Below are 16,447 nucleotides of genomic sequence, written 5' to 3' on the forward strand. Positions count from 1 at the left end.
ACGGCCGATAATTGGGTTCCATTGAATGGGCGACAATCCTGATATGCATCAACGCTGCGGCTTGCTCATGAGCTATGGGTGTCTCGACTGTTTGGTTTTGGGTATGCATACCACATATAGCACCTATTTCCGAGACCCTAATTCCCATTCTCCTCTAACCTTAGACCTTGTTGGTCTTAGTCTCGTATCAATATCCAGGGCTTTACGACAGGGACATCTTGGAACCTCGAAGTCTTATGGATTATCATCCCGATAGAGAGGCTCTCTCGCTGAGGACTTTCCCCAGAAAGGCTTATGACTTTCGTCCGATGTTTCAAACTGTACAGCTGACCAACCTCCAACCTCCGGTCCCAAGCATTTCCATCTCAACTTCAAACGACCCCGGACTCTCGGGATCGGCTGTATCAGATATTCGCTTCGAGTCCCTGGTTCTTCAAGACCGCTCAAATCCGCAACATTTTAGATAAAGTACCCATTTAGGACCCACGCAAACCCACGATACATATTCTTGTTATTTCTAACGCCCACAGCCATCCACATTCATTCCGCTTTCATCCCACATCTTATTAACCCACCCTCTACACATACTCATAAAGTCGCCCGGCTCGCGTTACGTGTTGTCTGGGTGTATAGGTTGAGTGTAATACCAACCACGGCGCGGGTGCCACATAATGACACCACCCTCGCAGCCTGATATAGGCTGGTGGGCAACTCATAAGCACTACTGACTCGAATATTCCAGGTTTGTTCTAGTTTCTAGCAGAGCACCGAAACCGTCCTGTTGTGTAAGGTGTAAGCATCAATAATTAGGTACGCCCTAGATGGATGTCATCTTATTTGTCTCGTTGATTCAGTGCCATCACCGCCGTCAATTCAAAATTCTCCTCTGCAGCGAGACCTCGCCCATGGCAGAGAGGGACTCAGGCGCCATCCGCAGGGGCACTTGGCAATATCGAGCCCTAGCTACAGTGTACAATCTTTCAGAGGCAGGGGTCCCGCATACGCTATCAAAAGCCTCCAACGTCGTTGGTCCAACTTCGATCTCATCCGTGCAGCGCTATGTATGCACATATTAGATATGCACATACGTACAAGGGATTCTGGTGGACCAGCCAGCCCACAGCCTCTTACATCTGTGCTTCCAGGTTCCAACCTGCAAGCTTTGACAGGTGAGCCCCTATTGGAAGTTCGTTGGAAGGTCCCGGCACACCCTTCGCTCGAGGAACCCTTGGCCGGAATTTGGGTAGAGAGCTTCCTTCTAGAAACATTCCATGCAGTGCACATCATCTAAGGCGCTGTCAACCAACATCGTGTTTTGTTTGCTCTTACGGCGTTCTTGGCAAGTTCCGAACAGACCGTTTTTTCAGACCACAGGCTATTTCGAAAAGACCTACCGACCTACCGACACGCAGGAGAAGGATGCAAGACAGGTACAATACAATTTCCGATACGCGACGCAATGTCAACTTGTCCTTTCCTGTCCTGCCTGTCCTGCCTGTCCTGCCTGTCCTTTCCAACCTGCACCGGATAGACAATCCCCGGCGGAGGTTTAGAAATAGGGTGATTTCGGTAAAGATTTCATGTCTATCAAGAATCTTCAACATTACGCAAACCCCTACGGAGATTCGTGTTTCCCCCCCTCTCTCCCAAGATTCTCCAAACTTTTGACGGGTTACGTTAGACGCATGACATATCTTGGTTTGAAACAGCCGCCCATCCTAATGTCTAACACGTTCACACGTCGCAAAATGTCTCTTTAGGCGGGACGGGGCGAGATACTCCTCCGGATGTCTAAGAACGCCCGGACGGGTTCTTGATCGCGACTAGCGGCTCTGTAGCCATCGCCTTCTCCTTCCTGCATCTATCTGAGTCTAGATTTTCCTAAATTTCTCGACATGAGGGTCGTCGTACATCTATATTACTGGTAATATACTCCTTAAATATGCATGTTCACCTTCTTTTTGGACCCTTTTGATCGCCACGCAATTCCCCATTGCGACTAGCCCTGTCTAAGAACATGTCTCTTAAGAGCCGGCTCCCTTTTACATGCTTTATCCTGCTATTCTAGCTAACCATGCGACATGACCACATCCGTTTACGCATCCGCTCCATATTCTGCTCCACAGAAAAGAAAAATCTCTGGACCCCTTCCACGATCCGGACTTCTTCTAGAAAGAGAAGATCGTCGTTCCAAGAATATGCAGAGAAAGTGCAGAAATTGTTGGAGAAGTCGCTCTGATCCTTTCTATTTTTCTTCTTCTGTTTCCGCCTATTTTCCCTTCTTTCCCTCCCGCTACTTCTTTTCAGGGGTATTGCGAAATGCGCACATGTAAACGATGCAGAAACGTGGTAATGTTCCATTGCATGCCATCCTATTCCTTCTCAAATTTTTCTTATTTTTCTTCGACGACTTCTAGAATGAAACTCGAGCCCACCCTTCGACTATTCCCCTAGGTATTTCTCCCACCCCCCTATATTTTGTTTCTTCGATAATAGTGCTATTTCCAATACCACCTAACTAGCCTGCTAGTCTGCTGTAGCTATGTAATGAGTTCTCCATAAGGCCACGTCAAACGAACCCGGCTTTGCCTACATATCTACCAGGCCTACCTTATCCGCGACAGTCAACGGGCAGGCTAGATGGGGCTTGTCTTGGAAGTATGCAAGTCATTTCCCCAATATCACCAAGGCATGTTATTTGGGTAGTAGTAGTATATCTGTGTGAAATATTGGTTTGCGAAAAGGGATACCGTGTCCACGGCGTCGTCCTTCAGACGATGAGACGCGGGACAGGAAACCCGTTTCCTCCCAAGACCGATCGACCGCACGCACACACTCACACCCACACTCACATTCACATCGCATTCGGGGTTTGCGTCGACGTAGGTAGATATGTAGGTAGGTTTTACATAGATAATCAGAAGCCGCCGTACATACACCCGCGCGCCCCTATCTCAGACAGATCCGCGCATCTTCCCTTCTTTTCCCCTTCTGCGATTCCTGCAAAGACGCTACGTACATACATACATGTTTGTCTCGATACTACCCAGCTAAACCCGCTGCACGCCTCCCGCAGCCGGAAGCGCATCCGGGCAACGCAAGGGGTTGAGGAAGCGGGGATGGCTGGCTGGGTGGCCTAGCCTAGCTTCCCTAGCTAACGCCTATTATCTACCTACGTAAAGTAATTAACCTATGTAGGTGCTAGGTTAGGATCCGGGTGATCCCGCCGCGATTCTCGAAGTTCCTGTTTCCCGCTCGAAACAGGAAGGCAGCTCATCATACAACGGCTTTTGACTTTCACCTAGGTTACCTACAAATCCCTTAAAACACCGGCATCGAAATTCTAGAACGCCATGTATAAGAAGCGGCCCTATAATTGGCCGCCTGCGGTTCGATCCGATCTTACGTAGAAAAAGGAAAATGTGACGAAAAGAATGACGAAGGAGAAGGTTAAAAATCTATACCGAGGGAGTTATTATTGAATCATATCCGTTCTGGAGCCGGGAAAAACGATCGTACGATCAGAGATCTTCGCGCGGGGCCCTTGGATCTTGCGTGTCTGCTTGCCTGCTTGCTTGCTTGCTTCGAGAAAAAAAAAAGAACTGTTTACTGATTTGGGATGGAAATTGTGTATGCCCAGACCAGAAAAGCCTCGCGTCTAATCTAAGATTCTTTTTTTATGTACCTCCTTCACCCCCCCTGGACCGTACACGAAAAGCTACCAAGGTCTCAGACATATTTCCCGAGACTCTGCGACTCGCCATCATTCCGATTTGTCGCTGCTGTGCAACTTTCCGCCATCCAACTGTGATACTCGTCGTCCCCCATGTTCCTCATCCCTCATCATGGTATATGCCACGGTTGAACGGCAAACACTCCCCCCCCTGTTCGTCACATTCTCATAAGGTCGACTCGATGGGCCGATGCCACCTATCATCGCGTCATGCTTCCGATGAGTTCCTTGTGCGCTTCCTTTTCTTTCGCGCCCTCGCTCAAGCTTCCCACGCTCCTCAGGTCGCCAACCACGTCCTTTGCCTTGCCGAAGTAGACCTCCTGCAGCAGGTTCCGCATCTTGAGCTCCATATCTTCGACGAGCTTCCCAATGTTGGCAATCTGCTGCTCATCACTCTCAGCCGGCAGCTCGATCTCGATCTGGCGCGTCATATTGCCAGAGAGGTCCATGTCTCCGAGACTGTTCGAGTTCGTAGATAGTGACAGGATGACGGTAGATGTGAGATTGTACTGAGTGAAGCGAGCTCGGTCGATAGCTTCGAATACGTGGATCGAGTCCCATGTACCTTCGCTGGCGCTACCCGGCTTGGCCTCTGAAGCGCACACTAAGTCAGCCGCGGAAATCTCGTATTCACCACTCAACATTTAACGAGGAAGTAAATAAACCACCGACGCCATCACGTCTTTTGTCCTCCCCCGTAATCCGTAAGCACTATATCAAAGGTCTCAGATGCGAGATGCAAGATCTGTAACCTCCGATTTTGGATCTGGCCACATAACCCCCATTTCCTTTTTACTGTATCTCAGATCCAATGTCTTGGACTCTGGAGTAACGTAAGGTAGCGAGGATCCTTCACTTCCAGGAACGGCATGGCGCCCGCGCCCATCTCGGCAACTATCCGAGCGCCACTTCCAACTTCCAGGTACAACGACAGTAGCGACGAAGCGGTAAGCGGTAAGCGGCGGACTCCTGAGCTGCCACATAACTCCAATAATGTCGACACGGATAACAGAAAAGCCAGCCCACAAAAGAAAGGGGAAACTTAGGAAAACATAACTCACCCTTCTTCAAAAGCACAACCCCGGCGAACCCATCATCCAGGTTCCAGAAATACACACTACTAACGCCGCCCTCATAATACAAATCCCTATACACGTCAAACGCCTCATTAGCCCGGACCTCCATCTTCCTGACCTTCTCGCTGGGCAGGCTGGCGGCGGCGGCGGCGCCCCCCTCGAGCGGCGGGTCGAACTCGTTGCTCCAGGGCGACCGGTAGCTGTCGCCGTCGCGGTTGTAGTCGCACAGCAGATAATCCCGGCCCGTCTGCCGGCACCGCCGCACCGAGAGCGGCTGGTCCACGCTCGAGAGCAGGTCCTCCGTCAGGTCCGGGGCGATGTTGATCAGCGAGTTCAGGTGCGCCGACGTGTGCTTCGGGTTCAGGCGGCGGAGGAGGTCGCTGTTTTGGAGGGGTTGGTTTGGTTAGCCGTTATATAATATGTTTGTTATGTTGTGACTATAGCAAGATGGATGATATGGATGTAGGTAGGTATGTATAGTTAGATGTCTTCTTGAGCTAGGCATCTTAGGTCAAAGGAGTAAGGCACCCAGCTGGATGTGAAGTCGGATAAGGAGACAAGGGGGAGATTAACGTACAGCGCCGAGTCGAAGGGGTCGACGGACGCCATCTTGGAGACTGGCTGTTGAGGGGGTAGAGCAGCTGTTATACTTCCGTCGGAGGGATCCGAGATATAATGGTGCCACAGACAGTTGATACAACCTAGTAGAGAGCTTGGTGTGTTGGTTGACGAGATGGTAGAGAGTTTGGATAGATGTTGGAGGGGGAACATCTAGAAAGTCGACCCAAAACGGGTTTCAATCGATGCGTGGATGGTGGGGTTGGTATTAAAGTGGACCCGCTACCTGACAGGGTATGTCTCTAAGCTTAGCTGAATAGCTGCAAGAGCTTCAACGACACCTCTTGCCTTATGTAATATAAAAATGAGGTCTAAGTCAATTGTAAGAACAACCTTTATGGCAATGCTTGTAGACTCAAAGTTGAAAGTAGAACAAATCGAAACTTAGGACTAAGGATATGAAATAGAAACAATTTAGTTGACGTAAGTTGCATATCTAACGTTCGGAGGACTTTCCATATGAGTTCTAAGTTTAATGACATCTCTCATCTAAGTCTTAGCTCGATACTCAATCTCAAACTTAACCTAGGCTTTAGTCCAACCTCGGGTTACATATCCTAATCGTCCTTGCCTTATACCTAGGTCAATACATAGATACTTATAGGGATCTATTTACTCGGTATCATAAACATAACAGTATACGCTTATCTTAGTAATAAGATAGATAGATAGCTTTTCGAACTACTACGTACAGATTCAGTTTTGGAAGTCAACCGTCTAAACCACGACGATTGCACCAAACCGAATGAAATGGACCTGACTAAGTACTAAGTCAAATACTAAGAACGAATCAATACCGTTCTCTTAGTTGCTCAATCCCTATTCCATGCCTACTCGAATCCGGAGTCCTCTGCTACCCTTAATTTTTTATTTCTTCATTCCAATTCACAAAATGCTTCAATCTGCTCCCGTCACCTTCACTTAAAACCATCGTCCAGAGAGAAAATACGTAAAAAGCAGTCACCCCGCAAAAAAATGCAGGGTATCATTCGTTTGCCTCCAGGAACGCCAAGCGAAAAAGATGAAGCTTCCAGGTAAAGCATGAACATGTATATACTCCTACCAAGACAACTTGTGTTGTCCGCAACTACTTAGGGTATATCGGCGCCGCACTGTTACTCGATCTCTTGACCGCAGATGAGGCATTCGAGTGGCTCCTTCCACGACTTGTCTCCGCCCGTCACATTCTCTCGAAGGTCCGTTATCTCGAGGACTGACGGAGTCTCATCATTATGACTGTGGATGGTAGCCTCAAACAGTCCTTCGTATGGCTTAGCCGCAGCCTTCTCGACCGGTTCTGATTTACGCGGTCGTCCTCTTCGCTTCGTCTCGGAGTTGGCGACAGACACCTCGGTCTTAATGTTTTCTCCGTCTATGTCCATCACCTGCTGCTGCTCTTCTGGCTTAACATCGATCGATTGCTCAGCAGTTTGCGCCGCGCCTGTCTCACTAGGACTCAGCGGCCGTTTCGTATCCTCGCCATCCTCTTCCTTAATCTGTGAAGGCTTGTGAGGTTTGTCGGTTCCCAGGCGTTTGTAGGTTCTTAGGAGAGCTTCATGGATCAGACAGTCGTCGTGAAGCCACTTTCTGCAATCGTCGTTCGAACAACCAAATAGTCGCTTGTCGGGGTTCTCAGGTCGGTTACACTTGCAGCGCAGCTCGGCAGACTAGATCTTATTAGCAAACCTGCGCCGTAAAGTCAGGATTCTTAGACTCACCGAAAGTTCCATGCTACGGACGTCGAAAGCCTGCCGCCAGTAAAGTGCTGGTTGGACGTCGTCCTCGTTGGTCTCATCCCACTGATTGACAGTTGCCGGAGCAGTGACACTGACTACGTTGATCACATCCACTGTGTCTTGTTAGAGTGTAACCACAAATACGATGTGCGGTCGAGACATACTATGATTAGACGCGATCAGCTCGTTTGCGCCGTGGTACGACTGCCTTCCTTGTATAAACTTCTTTCCGTCTTGCGTGCCCGGCGGCAACTCGTCCGGCCAGTACATCCAGTAGACGCGTGCGTATACATGATGCTCGTCACTAGCTCGAATCTCGAGAATCCTCGCGACCCAGTCATCGTCCGACTTCTTCCTAGGTTGTAGGGCTTCACCTGGGTTCTTCTGGCGTTCGATCGTCGAGCTGTTCGCAACGAATATGAAGCCTTCGCTCCAATACTTGACACCGTTAACTATTTTCAGCATGTCAGCACAACGCATCAATACAGAAGGGATTGGAAGCGCGCTTACGGACGAAGCTGTTGTATCGTGTCATGTCCATCCACTTCTGATACGGTTGAACTTGATAATGCCGGTCCATAGTGTTGTTGGGGTCCTTGAACTTGCCCATGGGTGAGAAGGGCGAAGGTTGAAGCAGGATCTTAGGGTGAGGGTGGTCTTCAGATTCTTGTCGTCTGCGCTTGGTCTTCTTTTCCTTCTCGTTGGGATCAGGATGAATAACACTGAACGGACATTCTGCCTGACTCTCCTCCATCATATCCGGCCGCGGGCGTTTGCGAGCTGTTGCCATTGCTGTGCGTTTCGAGGAGGGTGTAGATTGATTGAGAGGAGATACGCGAACTTGTGTTGGTCAATGGGGGGGCGTAGACTTTCCAAAGCTGTGAAGGTTGTTCGCGTTCGATGCGATGGGAAGAAAAGAAGGAAAAAAAAAGTTTGGTGACGCGCGCGCAATCGACGCTAATGGGCACTAAAGACAAATAGAAACTGCCAAGCAGATGTCAAGTGGAAAGGAATGCGCGAAGGCAGCAATGGAGGTCAATGCTGTACGTTGGTTGCTAGATGAGGAGCTCGCGACCTTCGATGAGCTTCGGTTGGTGTTGCGATCAGGAAAATCGTAAGCCGGGACCGGGTGTGGCGGGGAAGGGGGGAATTATCTGGTAGCTTGGCGCGTCTGTTATTAAGTCAAGATCCTACAAAACCTTGGAACTGTGCGAAGTTACAGCTACGTGAATGTTATGTACGTAGGCCGTATAGCAGCACCGTAGGACTTTTCAAATTATCACGGCGGAACCAATTCCAATCGGATCCAAAAGCGAGCTGAAGCTCTCGAGGCGCAAAAGAGCCTAACGAAGAAGGAAAATGCGATGCAGACGCCCCGGAAAACGTTGCAGACCCGGCTTAGGAATTCTGGCCTGGAATATTTCCAAAGGTTGGTATGCTTAACCAAGAGTGGAAGAACCGGGGAAAAAAAGAAGAATTAGTATTGAATTATTACGATAGCGCGATCTAATTCGTTCCGATTTAGCCAGCCTCAGCAACCACATCAGCACGATATATACGCCGGGCTTCTAGGTAGTCTCCTAGGTAGAGGAGATGGGGAGGAGAAAATGGATTACAAGTGGAGGAAATGTCCATGTTGAAAATGCCAGATCCTAGGCTGCAGATGCCCTTCCACATGCCCCTAAACTCAGTTCGGCATAATCTGCCGTAGCTGCTGGGCACCTGCTATATCCGGTAACTGATAAACCCGGCGCGGTACGAAGCATGTAGCTGCCCAATTGCTTTTTTTATGTACGTCGATCATAAGCTTCCGGATATTACATAAGTGAACGTTTTATTCCCTGTAGCCTGTGACGTACCATTCAGAGCTTGGGTATGCAGATACCTAGAAATTCTCTATCCAAGAATCGTGATGCTATATCCAAATTGAACGTCGTCCGTCTCTTGGGAGTGATCACCAATTACTCCGTGGTATGTTGAGTATATGGCTCGTATTTTGTTGAGCTATTTTTATACATTAGAATTAATATCTCTGATTGTACGTTCCCCTATTGGCTGTAATGAGGCCATGTAAGTTTGTCGTCATATTTGCGAGCTGCATGCCATATAGAGAAAACCCCCAACAACTTGCGTAAGATATGTAATATTTAATAAAATAAGTCTCGATTTGAAAGCTAGGTATCTAAGAGTCGCGATCATACAACTCTCTTTTTGTGGTCAATAGTCGTCAACGCCGGCGCTATGCAAGATGGATAGATACGCTCTTAGGGAATGAAGTTGGCACAATTATGACCTCGCATGGTCGTTAACCCCGTCATCATCTGTGTCATAAGCGGCAAGTATTGGTTGACTATCACCGTCATCGTGAGACGTGCTTCTTTGGCTTTCTTCTGCACTCTTGAATCCTTCGATGACCTCGGCTAGTTTCTCGCCTTCATACTTTCCGCGTTCGACGTTGACAAAGTAGATAATTGGTGCGGGGATACCGACTAACGCCGCGAGAAACCAGAACGCGGGTCGGATCTCACCGGACGCGTCGATAATAGCTCCAACTATAACAGGACCAAATATGCTCGAACCCTTATCGGTAATAGCGTATAGGGCATAGAACGCAGCTTCGGAACCGGGAGGAATCAGCTCTCCATATAATGACCGACAATATGAACTAAGTCCACCGAGGACGATGCCATAAAGGGCGGCCAATGGATACATTTCCCACGGGCGCTGAAGCCCAAGGACTCCCCATCGCCGAACGAAGGGTAAGTAACCCAGAAGACCATAAAGAGGTATAATCTCAAAAAGAGCAATACAGCTCAGTACGGTTTGGTGCGGTTTCAACTTGAAATATCTCGATACGAATGACCAACCGAATGCGCCCAGGACACCCGTGGTAGTAGAAATGACGTTGATCATCCCTAGAGCCCAAGGTTTCATACCTAACTGCGTTTTAGCAAATAAGATCGCGGTTGAAGACGTCGTCGCGATGGCGTCGGAAATCAGAAACCAGCTAGCTAAGAACAAGACAATATCTATCAAGCGTCGCGCCAGCTTCACAGTCCGGAAGAGATTCTTCCAGGAGTACGCGATATACGATAGCCAAGCACGAGTTCCTCGGTATTGACTCTCTGCGAGAGGAGGCCCGGGTCTAGGTCTAAGCCACATAGCCGCCGGTATCGTAAATATGGCCCACCAAGCTCCAATGAGGAAGAGGACGACTCGTTGTGACCAGGTAGAGCTGCCCATGCTCACCAAGATTAAGATAGAAGCGCATTGTGCGAACAAGGCAGCACCATAGCCGATCCCAATCCCCTTCGAGGATATCTGAGTAGAGAGTTGAAGTTCAATAGAGGTAAGCTCTTCGTGAGTCGGTACCCGTCGTAGATCATGTATGTCAGAGTCGGCATCGTTGTGCGGTAACAAGGCACTTGTCGAATTGCTTAGGGGTTCTTCGGCAAGAGATGTTGAGTAGGATTCATGTTCGATTGCTGGGTTAGATTGTAGATCAAAGTTGTCCGGTATTCCCGATGCTGACTCTTGTACTCTAGGGTGGTGGCGGACAAGCAGAGGGAGGAATGAGTTTAGGAGAACGAAGGACGCTCCGAACGATGTGTTTGATATGATAGCTATTAATGCGCCGACGATGTATATCTCCTTGGAGACAAATATGTAGCACATGACAGAGAAGCTTCCAACCCAGGCGAATGTCAACAACAACCGTTTTCGATAATTCCCGTGGTCGGCTGCACAGCTAATGCTGACTACTAGTAGTGCTTGTAGTAGGACACTTATACTGAATGTGTACATGGCAAAGCTAGCAGTGTTGATTTCGATACCGAGGATAGAGACAACACACTGTCCATTTGCGTTGTCGCCGCAGGGTGTTTCATGATCGGATAAGAGGACTCCATTTTCTCTTGCCAAACTTTCTAGTAGGATCGGAACGAACGAAGCTATTCGTGATCGGTAAGCTTAAGCATAATATCGGATTGCATGAGTGTGTATTGAATCATGATAGATTATATCTATTCGATATCGCTTCGAATGTGATCGAGCTCGGATAGCTTGGATCGCTAGCTATCCTAGGTAAACGGTGAAGATAGAGCTACTTACATATTCCTAGTAATTGTCAGCATTGTTGTCAACGACGTTACTCCAGATGGATAGCAGATATCAAGAAAAAGCATAAGCGCAAATGAACTTACCGCATATTACATAGGTCTCGGCGGCAAAGGCATACATGTACCAACCAGCAAGCTCCTTGGTGCTGGTCGGACGAGTGTCTTCGCCATGATAGCGGCTGGGAGGTAGGCCATCATCGACGATGCTAGGTGCCGGTGTCATTCTGCCTGATTCGGTAGAGGTTGATCGTTCATCGTCAGCTTCGAATGAAGAGGAGTATGAACGGAAAGAATGCTTGGATACGATGGACTGGACTGAGAGTAAGCGAGTGTTTGGGGCTGGGCGGCGTAGCTGTTCCTCGTTCCGAGGAACCATTATTGGATGGAACGCGGAAAGCGGAAGACGGGGAATTAAAGTTAGTGGTTTAGCGGTTAGGGGCAGGTGACGAAATGGCGGCCGTGTCTGTGTCACCTTGAGCCCGTCAACCCAGCTCTAAGTTGCGTTAAGGCCTTAACTGCCCTTGACTGCCCTTGACTTACAACCTAGAAAACCCCTATATTTTTAAGTTAGCAATGTCTTAGAGCTCCAATCGGCGCGAACCTTAAAACCCTAAATCCGTAGGAGTAAGTTTAGAACAGAATAGTACGTTGATACGTACTCGAAGCTAATTGAGCCCGATGACTTGGAAGAACTTGGATCAATTAATTTAGTATTGTTAGGTTTTGTCGTTTGCCAGGCCAACGTGGTCGTAGTGTTCTTCTTTTCCACCCACCTCTCTTGCTTGCAGCATGGAGCCTCTCGACTACTGGATCACCTCCTAGCGAATCTCTTTTTTCTCCCCTCTGGCCAACCTATTAAATGCGCAGGACCTACTCAACGAGCTGATTCGGTCACTCTCATGATCGATGCAGGCACATCCTCCTGAGGCTCGAAAATGCAACTGGCCTTTTCTTATCTCTGACGCTTTGTAATTTTGATAATTGCTACGGCAACCTTCGGGGCAAGGCTGATGAGATTGAAGCCGATTGAAAGAAAGATGGAGGAATGACGAAAGGAGGAGAAATTGGAAGTTGGTCATATCTAACACAAAGAATAACAATGGATCCATCTCTATGCCTACCTTACTAACTTAGAGGCCTAGAGGTACCCTACCTACTATTACATACATAACCACATGCCTAGATGCGCTAGAGCTATCCCTGGAACTCCCTTCCCACCTAGTGCCCCTCGTTCTGTGGTCTGGTGGTTCACGAGCAGCATCCCATGACGTCGTGGCGATCAAACAGCAAGGCTGAAAGGGCAGGGGTCATCAATGCGTAAAACCCATGGTAGCGTCGTGAAGTTTGGCGATGTCTTCATTTGCTCAATTACCTATGTGTTATAGCCCTTTGCTTACTCATACCTAGGTATGATTAAATATCCTCGTTATTGCTCGCACTATATCGGGAAACGAGGATATACAATCAGCTTCAATTAACCCCAGCTATAGTAAGTACATAAACGAGGACATAGATAAGCGAGTGTCACGCTCACGGACTTCGGTCACTCCAAAGCCACCAATGACTATGTATTTGCATTTGCACTTATAGCCTGTATTGGTGGTGTAATAGAATATGTTTCACTTTGGTGCATCACTCATTTCTCTTTAATATATCGCTTTATATACCACGTGTAGGTTCAACTTCTGGATTTCTTCACATGCCTCTATGTAAGTACCAATCTAAGATGTCTTAACTTTGAGATATGTACGTATATACGATTTGCTTGTTTTACCCAAGTTTATCATTTACAAGACTATTAAGACGAATGTCTACCCTCATAAATAACAGCGTATGGCTAATGGAAATATCTTGTCGACGTCAGCTTGGACTTCATGTTTACCTATAGTCCCATCGCCGATAAATTTTCAGACTTATAAGATTCTTTGGTAAAAAATGAGCTATGAGCGGTGTCCATACAAAAATGGCTGAGCACTATTTCAACTCTTGTTGCGGAGTGTTGACGCCGAGCGTCTTCTATAAATACCTACATCGATTGACCCCATACGATATAGCAGGCACATATATGGTCGGTGCCAGCATGGCTTTTTAGGCTATTATGTTCCCATGCACCCCACGACGTCTCTTTTCGTGGAGCCGGTTGGGCTCTTACATCGTGGCAACAGCATGTCCTCACCTTGGACAGTGAAAACTTCTCGTATGTCCTTGTTAATATTGACGGGCCGCTATGACCGGATGCCCCTCAATCTCGACCTAATGATACAGGGGAGGAGGATGGGAGCTTAAAAGAGGCTATATTTCCACCTTAGGAATTAATCATCATGTTATTCTATTTTACCGCTGCCAAGTCTGCAAGTTTCACTTTATTAGCTGTGGAAATGGAACCAAGGTCTGGCCTTGCCTACGACGGGTCTTACCCTCCGTTGTACCTTGGTGGTTGAGTATAAGAGCTAGGAGTTCCAGCTGTCACGCCATTCCCGCCTTCCCTCCTAAAGCTTTACCCTAGAGTCTCATCTTCACTCGTATCAACGAGATCGGTAATCATGAAGTCTGCTCTCCTGTACCTACTCGCTCCCTTGACGGCATTGGCCGCTCCCGCCGAGCTCGCCCAACGACAGGCCACCGACAGCATCGACGAGCTGATCAAGGCCAAGGGAAAGCTATACTATGGAACTTGCGCCGACCAGAACCGTCTGTCAACTGGGAAGTCCGCCGATATCATTAAGGCGGACTTCGGCCAGGTGACTCCCGAGAACAGCATGAAGTGGGATGCTACCGAGTCCTCCGAAGGAAACTTCAACTTCGCCGGAGCTGATTACCTGGTTGACTGGGCTACGACGAACAACAAGACGATCCGTGGACACACTCTCTGCTGGCACTCCCAGCTTCCCGGATGGGTCTCTAATATCAGGGACAAGACGAAGCTAACCTCGGTTCTCGAGAACCACGTCACTACCCTAGTGACCCGGTACAAGGGCAAGATCTACGCATGGGTTCGTTATATTGAAGGAGTAAGCAGAAATTCAGGAAACGAGGACTAATTCTCTTTTAAGGACGTCGTAAACGAAATATTCAACGAAGATGGCTCTTTGCGCCAGTCTGTCTTCTCCCAGGTCCTAGGCGAGGACTTCGTCCGCATTGCCTTCGAAGCCGCCCGCAAGGCCGACCCTGATGCCAAGCTGTACATTAACGACTACAACCTCGACCAGCCGAACTAGTATGTACATCCCATGCTCCTATTTGCTTACCATTGCTCTCCTATTAGGTACTAACCTCATATTCTACAGTGCCAAACTCACCACGGGCATGGTCGCCCACGTCAAGAAGTGGATCGAGGCCGGCGTTCCCATCGACGGCATCGGGTCGCAAGCGCACTTGACGAGCGGCCTCGCCGCCCAAGCCGCCGCTTCCATCAAAGCCCTAGCCGCCACCGGCGTCAGCGAGGTTGCCTTCACCGAAGTAGACATCCAGACCGCTCCCGCCAACGACTACGCCCAAGTCACCACGGCCTGTCTCGACGAGCCTAAATGTGTCGGTATTACTGTCTGGGGTGTCCGGGATCCCGTAAGAAGCCCTCTCCTTTTTGATGAGTTTACGTAACAAAAATAAGAAATGAACTGACCGAAGACGTGATAGGACTCCTGGAGAGCTAGCACCAACCCATTATTGTTCGATGGTAGCTTCAACCCCAAGCCCGCGTACACGGCGGTCGTGAACGCTCTGAAATAAATCAGAAGAGCTCATTCGACTTACTAATTATGGTGAATGTAAAAATGGAAAGGAAGAGCTTTGGGGTTCCTCAGGACTACCTCACGATCCAACTGTATATATTGCACAGCCAGATATATAAATATCACCACCGAACTTGACTCTGCGGATCGTATATAACCAACGTACGGAAAGATAGGCTCCTTTCCTCCAGGATCATCGTAACTTTACGTCTGAAACGATAGCCTGAGTGTTGCGCAGTGACTGTAGGAAGCTCATAGACGTAAATAGACGGAGGATATCATCGTGATGTAAATTGAAATCAAAACTAGCAGCATTGCAACTACCAGCTGGGATATTAAGTTAAAAATCAGGAGCCCAACTTTTCGCTCCTCCTTTTCGCTGTCTCCGTCACAACGCAAAGAAAAAAGGTACTCATATTCTCATCAACCTCTTTTCCCTCTTTTCCTTCCTTGCCATCTTTGCCATCATCCCCCCGCCCCTTCCTCCCCCATTATCATTCCTCGCCCTCCATCTTCCATCTCAACTTCCCACCTACTTCTTAAAAACCCCGAAGATCTTATTCTTCAACTTATCAGCCAGCCCCTGGTTCGCCTTGTCCTTCCCGGCCGCGATCGGGCTATCGGTGACTTTGGCGGTGGGCGCCGCGTGCTTAGCCTCTTGCTTGGCCTGGTCCTGCGCCGAGAGGTGCACGTTGGCGGCGCCGCCGCGGCCGACGTGGAAGCTGGCGTCGTCGGTCGACGGGCGCGTGGCCTCCTCGGGCACGACCTCGTGGTCCGCGCGCACGGGGGCCGGCGGGACCGAGGTGTCGGCTATGTTGGCTGCTCCTGTTTGGGTGGGGAGGGTTTGGTCAGCTACATATATAGGGAAATCAAGCGAAGCCTTGTTGCGACTAAGCGCTGGCTGTGGGAGGAAGGTGCGATTACTAGAGAATTACTAGGGAGGGTGATAGGGAATGATATCGAAGCAAGTAAGTAGGAGAGGCTGGATATGTACCTCCTCGTCCGGTGCTAAATGCGCCGTCGCCGTGGCTGCCTTCCGTGCCCTCGCGCACGATCTCGCCGTCGACGTACTTGGTGTTGTCCTCGTGGATGTTGCCGGCCCCGCCTCGGCCGTGGGATACTTCTGGCGTCGTCATTGCGGATGAATCTGCGATAAGCGCGGGTCTCTCACTTAGTTACGTGGTTCAAGAATGGGATGTTGTTATGCTTTTATGTAGTGGGATGTAAGGGAGGTGAGCTCCCCGCAAAATGTCAGATCTTGGAATCGGACGGGGCTTTTTGTTTATTGGGAGAGAGAACACCTAACCCATCACGCCTTCTCATCACAAAATCAAATCACACATGAGGTATTAGGCAGGTGGATGAGGGATATATAGGGAGGTATAATGGCAGTCTTAACAGTTCCAATGGATTGGATGTTGTTGAGGAATTACAT

At 48.9% G+C, this 16,447-nt stretch overlaps 5 protein-coding genes across 5 annotated transcripts; 1 reads left to right on the forward strand and 4 right to left on the reverse strand.

The window, feature by feature from the left end:
• Window positions 1-3,192: 3,192 nt before the first annotated feature.
• F4807DRAFT_469620 (F-actin capping protein, beta subunit) lies at window positions 3,193-5,580 on the reverse strand (the record flags this gene model as incomplete). The annotated part of the gene is made up of 3 exons (XM_048002728.1): window positions 3,193-4,325; window positions 4,795-5,189; window positions 5,387-5,580. The coding sequence occupies 3 exons, from the start codon at window positions 5,578-5,580 to the stop codon at window positions 3,934-3,936; spliced, it is 981 nt and encodes a 326-aa protein (XP_047858332.1). The 3' UTR covers window positions 3,193-3,933.
• A 962-nt stretch (window positions 5,581-6,542) lies between these two features.
• F4807DRAFT_456362 (uncharacterized protein) lies at window positions 6,543-7,953 on the reverse strand (the record flags this gene model as incomplete). Its single annotated transcript, XM_048000866.1, has 4 exons — window positions 6,543-7,094; window positions 7,146-7,276; window positions 7,328-7,615; window positions 7,674-7,953. The coding sequence occupies 4 exons, from the start codon at window positions 7,951-7,953 to the stop codon at window positions 6,543-6,545; spliced, it is 1,251 nt and encodes a 416-aa protein (XP_047858333.1).
• Window positions 7,954-9,183: 1,230 nt separating this feature from the next.
• On the reverse strand, window positions 9,184-11,878 carry F4807DRAFT_200941 (autophagy-related protein 22). Its single transcript, XM_047993808.1, has 3 exons — window positions 11,366-11,878; window positions 11,274-11,279; window positions 9,184-11,113 (listed from the first exon to the last, which is right to left on the reverse strand). The coding sequence occupies exons 1-3, from the start codon at window positions 11,655-11,657 to the stop codon at window positions 9,450-9,452; spliced, it is 1,962 nt and encodes a 653-aa protein (XP_047858334.1). The 5' UTR covers window positions 11,658-11,878; the 3' UTR covers window positions 9,184-9,449.
• Window positions 11,879-13,824: 1,946 nt separating this feature from the next.
• F4807DRAFT_449811 (family 10 xylanase) lies at window positions 13,825-15,010 on the forward strand (the record flags this gene model as incomplete). Its single annotated transcript, XM_048000064.1, has 4 exons — window positions 13,825-14,274; window positions 14,335-14,498; window positions 14,569-14,845; window positions 14,918-15,010. The coding sequence occupies 4 exons, from the start codon at window positions 13,825-13,827 to the stop codon at window positions 15,008-15,010; spliced, it is 984 nt and encodes a 327-aa protein (XP_047858335.1).
• Window positions 15,011-15,267: 257 nt separating this feature from the next.
• Window positions 15,268-16,447, reverse strand: F4807DRAFT_409242 (uncharacterized protein). The gene is made up of 2 exons (XM_047996518.1): window positions 16,007-16,447; window positions 15,268-15,837 (listed from the first exon to the last, which is right to left on the reverse strand). Exons 1-2 carry the CDS (start codon window positions 16,146-16,148, stop codon window positions 15,545-15,547), a joined length of 435 nt encoding a protein of 144 aa, XP_047858336.1. The 5' UTR covers window positions 16,149-16,447; the 3' UTR covers window positions 15,268-15,544.

The sequence above is a fragment of the Annulohypoxylon truncatum genome (genome assembly GCF_022578515.1).
Source record: "Annulohypoxylon truncatum strain CBS 140777 unplaced genomic scaffold F4807scaffold_3, whole genome shotgun sequence".
Lineage (NCBI taxonomy): Eukaryota > Fungi > Ascomycota > Sordariomycetes > Xylariales > Hypoxylaceae > Annulohypoxylon > Annulohypoxylon truncatum.

Excerpts from the sequence above, each read along its gene's own strand:
- F4807DRAFT_200941 (XM_047993808.1), bottom strand. The coding sequence starts at position 11,657 with ATGGTTCCTCGGAACGAGGAACAGCTACGCCGCCCAGCCCCAAACACT.
- F4807DRAFT_409242 (XM_047996518.1), bottom strand. The coding sequence starts at position 16,148 with ATGACGACGCCAGAAGTATCCCACGGCCGAGGCGGGGCCGGCAACATC. Across the intron at positions 15,838-16,006 it reads ATTTAGCACCGGACGAGGAG|GAGCAGCCAACATAGCCGAC; the intron begins GTACATATCCAG and ends CCACCCAAACAG.